Source organism: Balaenoptera ricei, chromosome 20 (assembly GCF_028023285.1).
Source record: "Balaenoptera ricei isolate mBalRic1 chromosome 20, mBalRic1.hap2, whole genome shotgun sequence".
Classification (NCBI taxonomy): Eukaryota; Metazoa; Chordata; class Mammalia; order Artiodactyla; family Balaenopteridae; genus Balaenoptera; species Balaenoptera ricei.
In genome coordinates this window covers 27,848,003-27,860,415 of record NC_082658.1, presented here as the reverse complement: position 1 = coordinate 27,860,415, position 12,413 = coordinate 27,848,003, and the positions used below count along the sequence as shown (strand labels likewise).

The 12,413-nt window shown below is 44.3% G+C and overlaps 1 protein-coding gene across 1 annotated transcript in view; it reads left to right on the top strand.

Annotated features, from left to right (window-relative positions):
- The first annotated feature begins 4,806 nt into the window (after positions 1–4,806).
- CA10 (carbonic anhydrase 10) overlaps positions 4,807–12,413 on the top strand; it is a 604,800-nt gene continuing 597,193 nt past the window's right edge. Inside the window, exon 1 of the mRNA XM_059907353.1 lies at positions 4,807–4,867. Within this exon, the coding sequence (XP_059763336.1) occupies positions 4,807–4,867 (61 nt within the window). The remainder of the gene's footprint in view (positions 4,868–12,413) is intronic.

Sequence of the window (12,413 nt, the reverse complement as noted above, 5' to 3'; positions counted from 1 at the left end):
GGTTGTCTCCCAAGTGCCAAGAACAGAAATGGCACTTAGCAGGCACTCACATGCTTTCATTAGAAATGCCTTTGAGGGAATTCCTTCGTGGTCCTGTGGTTGGGACTCTGCACTTTCATTGCCCAGAGCCCAGGTTCAATCCCTGGTCAGGGAACTAGGAACTAGGATCCCACAAACCACGTGATGTGCCCCCCCCATAAAAAAAGAAAAGAAATGCCTTTGATTACTCTTAATTCCAGTGATCTTTTCTCCCAGTTCCACAGTAATTAAGTTCTAAACTGCATAATCTACCATTGCATTTCATCCTGCCTTTGATTAATTTCTAGTCATAGACTCTGCTCTACTTCCTTGAGATGATACATTTCATTTTATAGAGTGTGAAGGAAGATAGTGTGTCATGGCCTCTGAGTTTGGAATGCTTGGTCCTGATCTCTACACTACCAATTAGTAGCTGTGAGACCGTGAACAAATAACTACTCTGGGCCTCTGTATTATCATCTGTAAAATGTAAGTAATAATGATACTTCTCTCATATGGATGATTCAATAAGATTATTCATGGAAGGGCGTTGGCAATACCTGGCACATAGCAAACAATTGATACATGCATGTTATATTTTTTCTTAAATACTGTCTTATGAATTGATGTTTCCGTTTCTTTCTTTTTTTTTTTTAATAAATTTTTTAATTTTATTTTTGGCTGCGTTGGGCCTTTGTTGCTGCCCAACAAGCTTTTCTCCAGTTGCAGCGAGTGGGGACTGCTCTTCATTGGGGTGCACAGGCTTCTCATTGTGGTGGCTTCTTTTGTTGCGGAGCACGGGCTCCAGGCATGCAGGCTTCAGTAGTTGTGGCACATGGGCTCAGTAGTTGTGGCTTGCGGGCTCTAGAGCTCAGGCTCAGTAGTTGTGGTGCATGGGCTTAGTTGCTCCACGGCACGTGGTATCTTCCCGGACCAGGGCTCTGAACCTGTGTCCCCTGCATTGGCAGGCGGATTCTTAACCACTGCACCACCGGGGAAGCCCTGTTTGTTTTTTAATTGAAAAGACTTAGTGGCAGAGAACAGATTAAATATTCTTTGAGAGGGCTGAAGGTGAATGTACAGGCTGAAAATAAGAAAATTAATTATTATTTTATTGGCATTGGCTTGTAAGGCAAAAATGTAGAAGGAAACATGGTCTATAAGCTTCTTGAAACAAGGATTATGGATTTTTAGTGATAAAACTCCAGCGTCTTGCCACAGTGCTTGACACATATCCGGCACTCAGTTAATATTTACATAATTCGGGCTTCCCTGGTGGCGCAGTGGTTGAGAATCTGCCTGCCAATGCAGGGGACACGGGTTCGAGCCCTGGTCTGGGAAGATCCCACATGCCGCTGAGCAACTGGGCCCGTGAGCCACAACTACTGAGCCTGAGCGTCTGGAGCCTCTGCTCCGCAACAAGAGAGGCCACGATAGTGAGAGGCCCGCGCACCGCGATGAAGAGTGGCCCCCACTCGCCGCAACTGGAGAAAGCCCTCACACAGAAACGAAGACCCAACACAGCCAAAAATAAACATAATAAATAAATAATAAATAAAAATTTAAAAAAAAATGTACATAATTCATTAGTAAATAAATGAGTCCTGGTATAAAAATCCAGGCACTGTGCTTCTGTTTCCAAAGACAGCTCTCCTGCTGGCAAGCAAATTCCACTCCCAAGTGCAGAAGGTAGGTCACTGTCCATGGTTTCAAAAGCTCCCTAGGGTGGAATCTGTTCATCTTTAGCAAACTGCTTTCTTCTCTCTCCCTTCAAAAATGCCTTTTGGGCAGTGGACTTTCAAGACGCGGAGACACCCTCCCCCTCCCCAGTATGTTTCCCCAAATGGTTAATTCTCACTATCTCAGATTCTTTTAATATTCTGATGTCTCAGAGTATTTCTTGCTAAGCCTCGAAGCTCCCTGCATAAGAAACCTGGACTTCCTTCATTTAGGCCTCGATTTTTAATGTGCTGACCACCTGGATTCCTTGGCCTTCATCTCAGAGAACAGATCGCTCAGTCACACCTCCGTCTTAAAAAGTAAGCAAGACTGCCTGTGTTTCTTTTTTCGAATCCCTGAAGGCAGCAGAACTACGCAGCTGTGGCTCCCAAAGTCTGCCCAGCCCAGGAAGCTCATGCCCTCGACCCCCAACCCCGCACCCAACAGCCACTCTGCAAAAAGACCCGCCAGACTCCTTCCTGAGCAGTCGGACAGAAACTAACACAGTACTGTGAAGCAGTTATACTCCAATAAAGATCTATTTAAAAAAAAAAAAAAATCCTGGGAACGCTGCAATACTTTGGCTCCAACCCCGCACTCTCAGATGCCACACAGCCTGGAAGAATCACTAACTTTGCTGTACCCATTTCCCTTCTCTTTCTCCATTTATCCACCCTTTATGCGGTTATTAGACCGCGCCTCACACCGAAATGTTTTCTAAACACCAAAAGGTAAAAAGTGCAAAAAAAAAAAAAAGCCCTGCGGGTTATGTGTGTTTGCGTCTGTTGTGTGTTCATCCGCGCTTGTGCAAAATCTCCAAACGTCATAGTTTGCAATCCGAACAAGCGCGCCGAGAAATCCGAGATCTTTTCAGGGATTTCCCCCACCCTGTCCGCCTCTTCTTTAGCACTCCCAAAGAGGTAAGTCTGGGCTTTCTAAGACCAATACTGCAGCCATAGAGACAGTACAAATCTGCGATGTTTAGTTTTCTTCTCTTGCTGCCACCCTTCTCAGGCGAACAGTCCTGAGCACAGGGTCTCCTTCCGATTCCCTTGCACCTACGTTACAAGGTGTTGACCGGAAGCAAGTCCTTTCCAGGTTGCGGCGACCCCTTCTGCGGAACAGCGAGAGGCTCCGGCGTCGACCTCGGCCTGGGTGGCGGCAGGTGCTCCTGCCGCCCCCACCTTCCCCTGGGGCCTTGAGGAGCCGAGCTCTGGGCGTGTGTGTGCGCGCGCGCTGGCGCGCGCGCGCCTTTAATGAGGGAAAATCTATGCAAGCTGCTGAATGTTGCTGGCAGAGTGTTCTGGAGCCCAGCAAAAGCCTCCAAGCACTTGAGCTTCCCGAAAGAAAAACAGAATAAACGAAAGAAAAGAAGGGAAGCCCGTTCCCCTAAAGCCCGGGTTTCCAATAGTCCTGGATCTTTCCGGAGCTAAGCAGAGGCGTAGTTAGCAGTGACCACTGCCCGCACCCTGACTTGGAAAGACGGTTTTCCCCCAGTTTCAGGAGGAGGGAGGTGAGGGCCTTGCAGGACCTGGTCTAGGAACCTGCAAAGAGAACTCTGGGGTAAGTAGTGTTCTGGCACTGGCACCGGAGCGGAAAGGGGGAAGGAGGAGGGGGCAGGAGAGGGACGAGAGAAAGAGAAGGGAATGAATTATGCAAAGAAAAAAAATCCCCCAGTATTCCACAGCAGAGGGAGAGCGCAGCACAGCACTCCCAAGATGAGTCAGCCCGGGTCTCCCGCGCCTAACTGACTGGCGCAAAGTTCTCTTTAAGGAGAAGAAAAACTCCGCAAATCCTAGGTGGTGACAAAAGAAGCCCGGCGGGGCGGAGTGAGGAGCTGGAGCCCGGCGCTGGGGCCGAGGCGGCTACCGCGGGGGCCCGAAGCTCCGACGCCCAGCTCTCTCCTTCTCCTTTTGGCCGCGTTAAGCCTCACCTCCCCACCCTGCCTCCCCCCACCCCGGGCACCTGGCGGCCGGGTTGACATTTGGACTCCCGGCGGCAGCAAGGACGCTCACCTGGCCAAGCCCCGCTCCCTCCTCCTCCACCCTCCCCCACCTGCCCTCCACCTCCCCTCAGAATCGGGAGGCGTCCGGATCGGTAGGCGAGGAAATAACGACCCCTGCAGTTGCATTGCGGAAAATCGCGGCGGCGGCGGCCGCGGCGGTAGTCGCGGACGATGGAAGCGAGGCAACTGGAGGTTCCGGGGAGCCCAGGAAAATAGCAGAGGAACAGAAAGCGCGCACGCGACGCGGGGAGCCCATAGGCTCCCGATGCTCCCGGGTACCTGGCTCCCCACGGTTCCCGTTCCGGGCCTTGGACGTGCCTCCCGACCCGGGCTCCGAGGCTGCAGGCTGCGCGCGGACTTGGGCAGCCGGGAGGGTCGGCGGAGGCAGCTGGCGGCCAGCAGTTTCGGGCAATAATCCCTGCCTCTCTTTCTGTCTCTCTGTATGCTGTGTCTGCTCCTCCCCCCGGCCCCCGGAAGCAGGAGGAGAACGGCCCCGGAGCGGAGCAGCCACCCTCTGACCATGCCCCGGTGAGGCGGGCGGACTTCGAGGGCAACACGTCGCGGACTGCCTGGGCTTAGCCAGCAAGCTGCGAGCTGCCAGGGGCCCGGAACTGCGCGGCAAGGCCCGGCGGGGGGCTATCGTCTATGACTTCTTGGGGCGCCAGGAGGATCGGGGTCTCGTTTTTGCAGGAAGAGCCTAGCGCTGGTGGCTTCAGGTGGCTGCCGCCGCCGCTGCTAGTGCTGTTTCCGCCGCTTGTGCAAGGAGTAGAGACCGACGAGCAGGGAGACTTCCCGGGCAGCGAGGCATCGGACATGTGTCAGCACATCTGGGGCACACATCCGTCAAGCCCGAGGGGAGATTTGCTGGAACAGTTCAAACTGCGATATTGATCTTGGGGGTCCCTGGCTGGCAGTCGGGTGGGAGTGTGAGTGTGCGCTCGCTAGGAAGTGTGTGCGTGTGTGCATGTGTGTGTGTGTGTGTGTGTGTGTGTGTGCCCTGTGGGGATTCCCCCCTTCCCCCCTGTTTTCCCGTCGAGTGATGCACTTGGAATGAGAATCAGAGGATGGAAATAGTCTGGGAGGTGCTTTTTCTTCTTCAAGCCAATTTCATCGTCTGCATATCAGGTATGGGACGCGCTGGAGTCACAGGCGGGTTCGGGTTATGTTGTGGTCTTTGGAATGTATGAGATTTTATTGTATGTAGACAATCAAGTAGCCTCGCGGGGTGGGACGGGAGAGGGGTGGTGGCAGAGACCCTTTCAGCTCTGCGGATTTGCTGCCTTCAGAATTGAAGACCTTCTAAACCCAAGGGGGTGTGTGTGTGTCTGCATGCGTGTGTGTGTGTGCCTGTGTGTGTGTGTGTGTGTTGGAGGTAGCATCTGCATGGAGTCCTGGAACATAATAGGGGTGGAGGGATGAGAAAGAAGAGGCAGATGGGTGTTGATTTTCAACTGCTTTCCTGGTTGAGAACTCTGGCGAGGAAATCTGAGCCTTGGCAAACCCCACCACCATCCCTGGCTTTCAAAGTTTCCAAACTCTGGTGGTTCCTGGTTGAAAAAATGGACGCAGAGCCCTGCCCTGGTATCTAGGCACTTTCAGGAGACTGCAGGATGTTGCGGGGACTGGAGAGTACTAGCAGGGATCAGAGGGATGTAGAGGTACTCCATGCCGTCCCCAGACACATTAGGACCACCCCAAATAAAAGCAAAGCTTATCCAAAACAACATAATATCATAAATACCAGTTTAGATGATGAGCTTTCCTAATACCCAGTGGCAAGGATGTACTTACTGGCTCAGACTTACCGACCTCAGGCTGCTTGTGCCAGTCTGTAGTTTTAGGAGCTAGTGGGAAGCAAGGGCATTGAGATGAATGAAGTAGAGCTTGTGCCTACGTGTGTGTGTGTGTGTGTGTGTGTGTGTGTGTGTGTGTTGGGAAGGATTTTAATTTCTAAGCAGTGTTCTTGTTGGTGCAGGGAGTTGGGGGTGTGGAGTGGAGATGTAAGAAAATGCCCCAGGATAAGCAGCATTCCCCAGTTCAATTCAGTGCTTCCTCCCATTGACAGTGTCCACACCATTTCCCTCCACACTTGTCATTTAAGCACCCAGGGTAAGGCCCATTTGCAGTACTCCCCTCTGCCTGCATTCCCTCTGCAGAATTGGGGACTCAGCCAACTTCCCATGAAGTCAGCAGAAGAGGAGATCAGGAACCTTGCCCCTGTGAGCAGGCATATTTGAGCAGCACTGGGGTGGAGGGACATGTTTCCTGCATCTCCCTTCAGCTCCGCTAATCCCCACCCTATAAGCCAGACCAGATTCTGGATATTAAAAACCCTTGTCTGCCCTTATCCTGGACCCAGTTCCAAATACCATTATTCAGGGTGGGAATGGGGGGTCTTTTATTTGAAATCATTCTGTTTGGGGCTTGGCCACCCTAGTAATAAATTTGCCTCTATAATACTTTAGAGATATGTTGTGTACCTAGAAGCCAATAAAAAGTGCCCTGGGGTCACTCCAAATCCTCTACTCTTTACCCATCCTACATCTAGGAGGAAAAATTCCCAGGTGACTTGTAAAGGTTTATATCAGTCATATGTCCAGGGATAGACTGGGTGGCATCTCACAAGGCCACATTTTACATCTTTCTCTTCTACATGCCTCTTTCAAACTCTCTCTCTTTTCTCCATGTTATTTCACTGGTTATAAAATAGTCTTTTCCTACCTCTTTCCAGCATCATAAATAATTTCAAATCAGACAAACCAGCTGAGTCCCTTTAAGATTTACAAAAGGTGAGCATTAACTAAAGCTCTGGACCTCCCCATCCTTTGTCCCCAACCCCACTCTTCATTTGGTCAGGCCAGCACAAAGGGGAACCAGTTGAGCATGGGCCTGTTCTTAGCCTCCAAAAGAGGCATTAGTGGGATACTTGTCACAGCTATACTTGATTTGGTGTATCAGCAACTAAATTGTATAAATAGAAGCATTAGGAGAGAGTTATTTCCAACCCAGGAGAGTTGTTATGTGGCCTTTCACATGTATTTACTAAATAATCATCATTGCTATGTAATGAGAAGATAAAAGTATAAGCAAAATTGCTAGCTATTAGCTAAATATGGAAAACTAGGTTAGCGTTCCAAATGCCTAGTTAGGATCAGCATTAATTTACACTTTATGAAGACATTTAGGCAGAGATGCAACATTATGGACTGTATATTTACACATTCATAAACTTAACTTTAAAAGGCCATTCTTTCTCCAAAGCCAAGGTGGCTTCCTCCCTCTATAAGAAGAACTGCTCATTCAGTGATGTCCATGTATGTCACAATTCTGATTAGTAATATAGTTATGACTCACATTTGCCACAGTTTGGGGGACTTTGTTTTCCCATCTGGCAGCCTTAAGAGGTATAGGAATGCAATACACTAAGGTTAAATAATTGTGGCTCAGGGAGTGGTTAGTGGGCCTATCATTTCTGTTTGCATGATTTGCAGTTTTAATTTAATCATGAATGAGCTTTACCAAAAGGAATGTAAGCCTGTATTCATAGAAGCTAAATCTTAAAAAGAAAAGCACCTCTCTACCATCTTGGGATCAATTGCCCTGCCTAGTAAACGGGTACTAATTGTTAGTGAGTTACCAGGCATCTATGATTGATGTATTTGTAGGGTTGGTTTCATTACTGAGGAATACCAGACTAGAAAAGGCCAGCAAAAGTCTGCAGTGTAAACATTCTGCAGAAGGAAAATTTTGGAAGTAAATTTGGCCTATAGAAGGTATATTGACTGAATATCAGTTGGCTTTCAGGAACACTCTGGAACTTTGTAACAGTGTTTTGTTAACCAAAGGCTCCTACCCTCATCCTACCCCACCCCCCAAATTGAAAGTACACCCAAGGAGTTTTCTCCCTGGGTCTGTGTGGCTATATTGCTTAAAATACAGACACCTGGGCTTGTATGTTTGATGGCTCTGCATTAATCATTTGATTGCGATGAAGCTGAGTAAATGGGACTAGGGGTCTGCTAGCTAGCTTGGCCAGGCCTGGCTAGCTGCTGGGGAAGTAGCATGTGTGCCTTCCATTTGAGAGAATTTGGCCTGCTTAAGGACAACACAGCTAGTCTGAAGAGGGAATGCCATGATCTGGGAGTTCTTGGGGCTCTACGTTCGACTCATATTTAATTTTACTGAAAATGTAAGGCAGCCAAGATCTGTGGAGATGACAGTCAGGGAGGGAGGGAGGGAGGGAGGGAGGGAGGGAGAGAGAGAGAGAGAGAGAGAGAGAGAGAGAAAACCAGGATGATATTTCCCTGTGCTAGCAAGAGCACATTCCCTTCTTACAAAAGCAGCACATGTCAGTGAGAATGAATACTTAGCAGCACCAGAAGAGAATTTCTTGGTCCAAAGAGAGCTGTCTGATTTAATTTACACTGCACATCCTACTTCCCTATACTTTACTTCCCTTTACTTCCTTGTTAGTTTATTTATAATAATAACAGCAATAATAATTAGAATTATGTGGTACTTTCACATGTATTACACAATATTGCACATATTTTAACTCATCTAGTCTCAGAATTTGTAGGGTGATTTTATAAATGAGGCAACCAAAGGCCACAGAGGTTCAGCTTGGAGGATTCACACCCAGTTCTAAGTCAAAATTCAGTGTATCATTTATGCTATGGTACAAGATTTCTTTTAAATGTTTTTATTAAGTATTCTTTTATTTTGATGTTTCCAATTGAAAGAGTAAATTGTGTTAAATGGATGTAAATCTTAGAGAGTTTAGAAGTGGAAGTTTAGGGTGATTGCAGCCTAGAGCTAGAATTAAGATGGTGTTTGAGTTGTACATGACTGTCATTCAAACAGTTAACACTGTTACTCATTTGCCCCCAGTGCCTTATGATCAGCAATACCTGTAAGAAATGAGTGTTTCATACATTCTCTCCCAATCTGAAAATTAAAATGGTTTCACATTAATGGTTTACATTTAGAAATGGGATGATAGTACATACCTCACTTTTGTTATATAGATTAAATTAGATAATATGGTCAATGATTTTTACTTAGCACAGTGTCTCAGACAGAGAAAGTGTGCAATAATATATATTTTTCCTACAAACCTGGCATTGCAGGGTTTGTGAGGAATAGAATAGAACCTTTACCTTCCTCCCTTACAACTTGTTTAAAAGCAAAAAAAAAAAAAAAAATCATTAACTAGTGCATTTTATAACATTGAGTACAAATCCTACTTTCAGTGAGGTCTTGGCTTAACAACTTTGAAATGTCTCTTAATTTTCTTTCTCTTATAAATGAGACTGGTAACATTAGGCTTTGGGGCATAGTCATGAGTGTAACCCACTTTATTCCTGTGAGCCCAATATGGAGGTGAGGCTTGGAAAGTTAAATAAATCACTGGGAACAAAGTAGTGCTTATTCCCAGGGGAACAACAGAATTTTCTTCTTTCTTCTTGTAAATTATAACTCAATATAGACTCAACTTTCAGGTGCTTCCAAAATGGCAAACTGCATATGCTGTCAATATGATTTGAAATAGAAAGTTCCATTAAATATAAAAAAGAGCTCCACCCCAATAAAGAATCTGATGATCTCATTGGCAATACGGTTTCTTTAAGTCCAGTTTCCCATGTGATGTCACATAGACTCTTCACTGACAGATGCTGTAGATGACAGATATCATAGATGGGACTCTCCTGGCAGTGAGACGAGAGGCTTCCTGAGTAATACACTATGGGAGGAGGGGGGAAGAATTGTCAATGTTGAGAAACATTTTCTTGGGTGGGGAGGGGGGGGGTTTGATTGCCACCCTAGGCAGTCATACTTAACATCCCACCTTTTCACCTTAATTAAGCATTACATATTTGGGCCTGAGGTTTAGGCCAGGAACACATCCAGGTACCATAAATGTGTACAGTAGCAGGCCATTGTGTAAAGAATATGGGAGTTTGAAGACCCACCCTGCAATCAAACTCTGCCTTAATTACCTATGTGACTTTGGACAATTCTCTTAGCCTCTTAGACTCTCAGTTTCCTCATCTGTGAAATGAAAAGTTATACCTTCTTTGCCTATTTCAAAGAATTGTTGAGGGAAACATCAGAGAGTGATCCTGAATGTTCTTTGTGTTATACAAATGTAAAGTATCTGTGTCTTTACTATATTATGGAATGATCCATGCATAAGATATAGCTTTAAAATAAAAGTTGAGATACATACACATAATGTAGAGTGATATTAAATAATACGAATAATACTTAATGGTTTAGATATAGTTGTGAAAGCAAAGTTGTAATGCACAAAATTTATCATGATATAAAACAGTACAAATAATGCCTAATTGTTTGATAGAGTACATAAATGCTATGTAAGAGAGAAGTCCAGACATGAAGGAAAAGGAAGATATTAGGTAGATGTTAGAGGTTTGGATAGAAGAGTTGGAGGGGACCACATCATCAAAAGGAGAGGGATAGGAATGAGTAAGATGTACAGTGAAGACTGTCCCAATTGGAAAAAAAGATTCACTTTAGGAGATACTGGAAAGTTGGGAGGAGCCCACTTAGAGAGCTGTTGAATTGAGAGAATATGGAGTGTCCTAATATATTTAATTTCTTGGTGATTTTTATTTTTTCTTATTATGGATCTTTACATGGATTCAATGGATTGAACTTGGTTAAAATTTGTTTGAAATTCTAACATTTCTTTAGATTTTAAATTTGTATTGCATGTCTCCAACTACTGCTCTCAAATCTCTCAAATCTGTTTGAGATTGCAGTTGAGTTTTGGGGAGACTTCAGCTTTCTCAACTGTAAAATGGAGATGGTACTTATTTCCCAAGATTGTTGATCCTACAGGATAATTGTAAGGAGCAAAACACTATTTGTAAATGCCTAGCATCGTATCTGGAATACAGTAATCACGGACCAAATTACACATATCATATAAGAGTAAGCGTGGGCTTTGGAACCAAAATAGGTCTAAATGTGAATACTACCTTTAGCATTCACTCTCCGTGTGATCTTAGGTAAGTTCTTTACATTCTCTGAGTCTCTGTAAAATCTGTAAAATGAGGATTGGAGAAAATGTACGTAAGATCCTGTCAAAGTGCTTGACATGTGGTAGTCTCTCAGTGAATTGGAGCTGTTCCCATAAAATCATTATCATCAAAAACAATACTTATTTTGACACTTTGGACCTGTTTTTGTAAATTACAATTAATTTTTCAGTCATTTCTTTGTGTTCAACAAAACAGTATTGCCAGCTAACTGCGTGCCAAGCATAGGAATTACAAAAATTAACAAACAACACTTGGTCCTTAGTATTTATAAGATGGTATACATGTTATGTGATAGAGTTGTGTTCAGAGTGCTTTTTATATTTTTAATTATTATTTTAAATTATTTATATATTTAATTATTTTATATTTTAAATTTATTTAATTATAAAGAGAAAGCAGTTAATTCTGTTGTTAGAAGTTGGAAGATGCAACTGGGGAAGGGGTAGGGTTTATGGAAGAGAAAACAGTTGAAATAGGGTTGGAAGGATACATGAGATTTCAAAAGAAGAGGAAAAAAGAAAAAGACATACCATGAGGCAAGAATAGTATGTTCTTATACAAGAAGTGATGAAAAAACCCCACAAAAGTATCAGAAGTATGGTAAAATGAGCATATAAAATAGATGACTTAGATTAAGTGACTGGATATAGGCTAGAAGAATAACTTGGGGCCAATTTAAAGGGGTTTGCAAGCTAAGGTAAGAATTTTAGACGGTATCTTTTAGTTATGAGGAGCAAAGGTAGAGATAAAGAAAATGACATAATCAGGCTTGTGTGCAATTTAATGATACTTTTATACTTTTATTGCAATAAGCAATAACTTAGAAACCCAACTACTTCTTGTCAATCTTTATTCTTGCTCACAAAACCTGTTTGAAAAAATACTGGCCTAATAGATTAATTAGGCCATTATAGGACATTCTGAGGGACAGACTTAAAAGAAAAAATCAAAGAGTTGTCCTATCTCCTATGCACCTCCTGTACCCTAATCTTTGAGATTTAGTATTTTCATAATAAGCAAATGCAAATGTCTGCATTTTTGTACTTGAATAATAATAATAATGTCTTTAGCATTAGATAAAGTCTAAGAGAAATGAATCATCCATACATTCTTTTGTGTTGTGAAGATTGTGTGCCAAGTAATAGATGTGCTATTTGACATGAAACCAATGGTTAAAGCAGTCAGTGTTTGGGGTGAGTCTTAAAGAAAGCTAAAGAGTTGGCTTGGAAGATTTTTGCTGATTGACTAGGAGTGTGATAGGGGAGGGATGATCATAGGAAACAACATTTGTAAAGACAGGGAAATCAGATAGGACATGATGAATTCAGGGGACTGTGAAGAGGTAAGTATGGCAACAACTAGAGAGTGGAGTGTAATGGATGAGGCCGAGATAGAATAGCATATAGGAAATATGATGCTAATAGCAGTAATACCTTACATATGATAGTAGTAAAAATTACCCTTGTGCCTCTCTGTGCAAGGAGGGCATCTTTTAAGGCTCAGGGGGATAGGTCTAGTTTATACCTTTATCTTCTTTAGGAGCAGACCAGTCAGGGTTAAAGCTTTTGGCTTTAGTACAGCTATGCTCCGTTTGGCCCAGATCA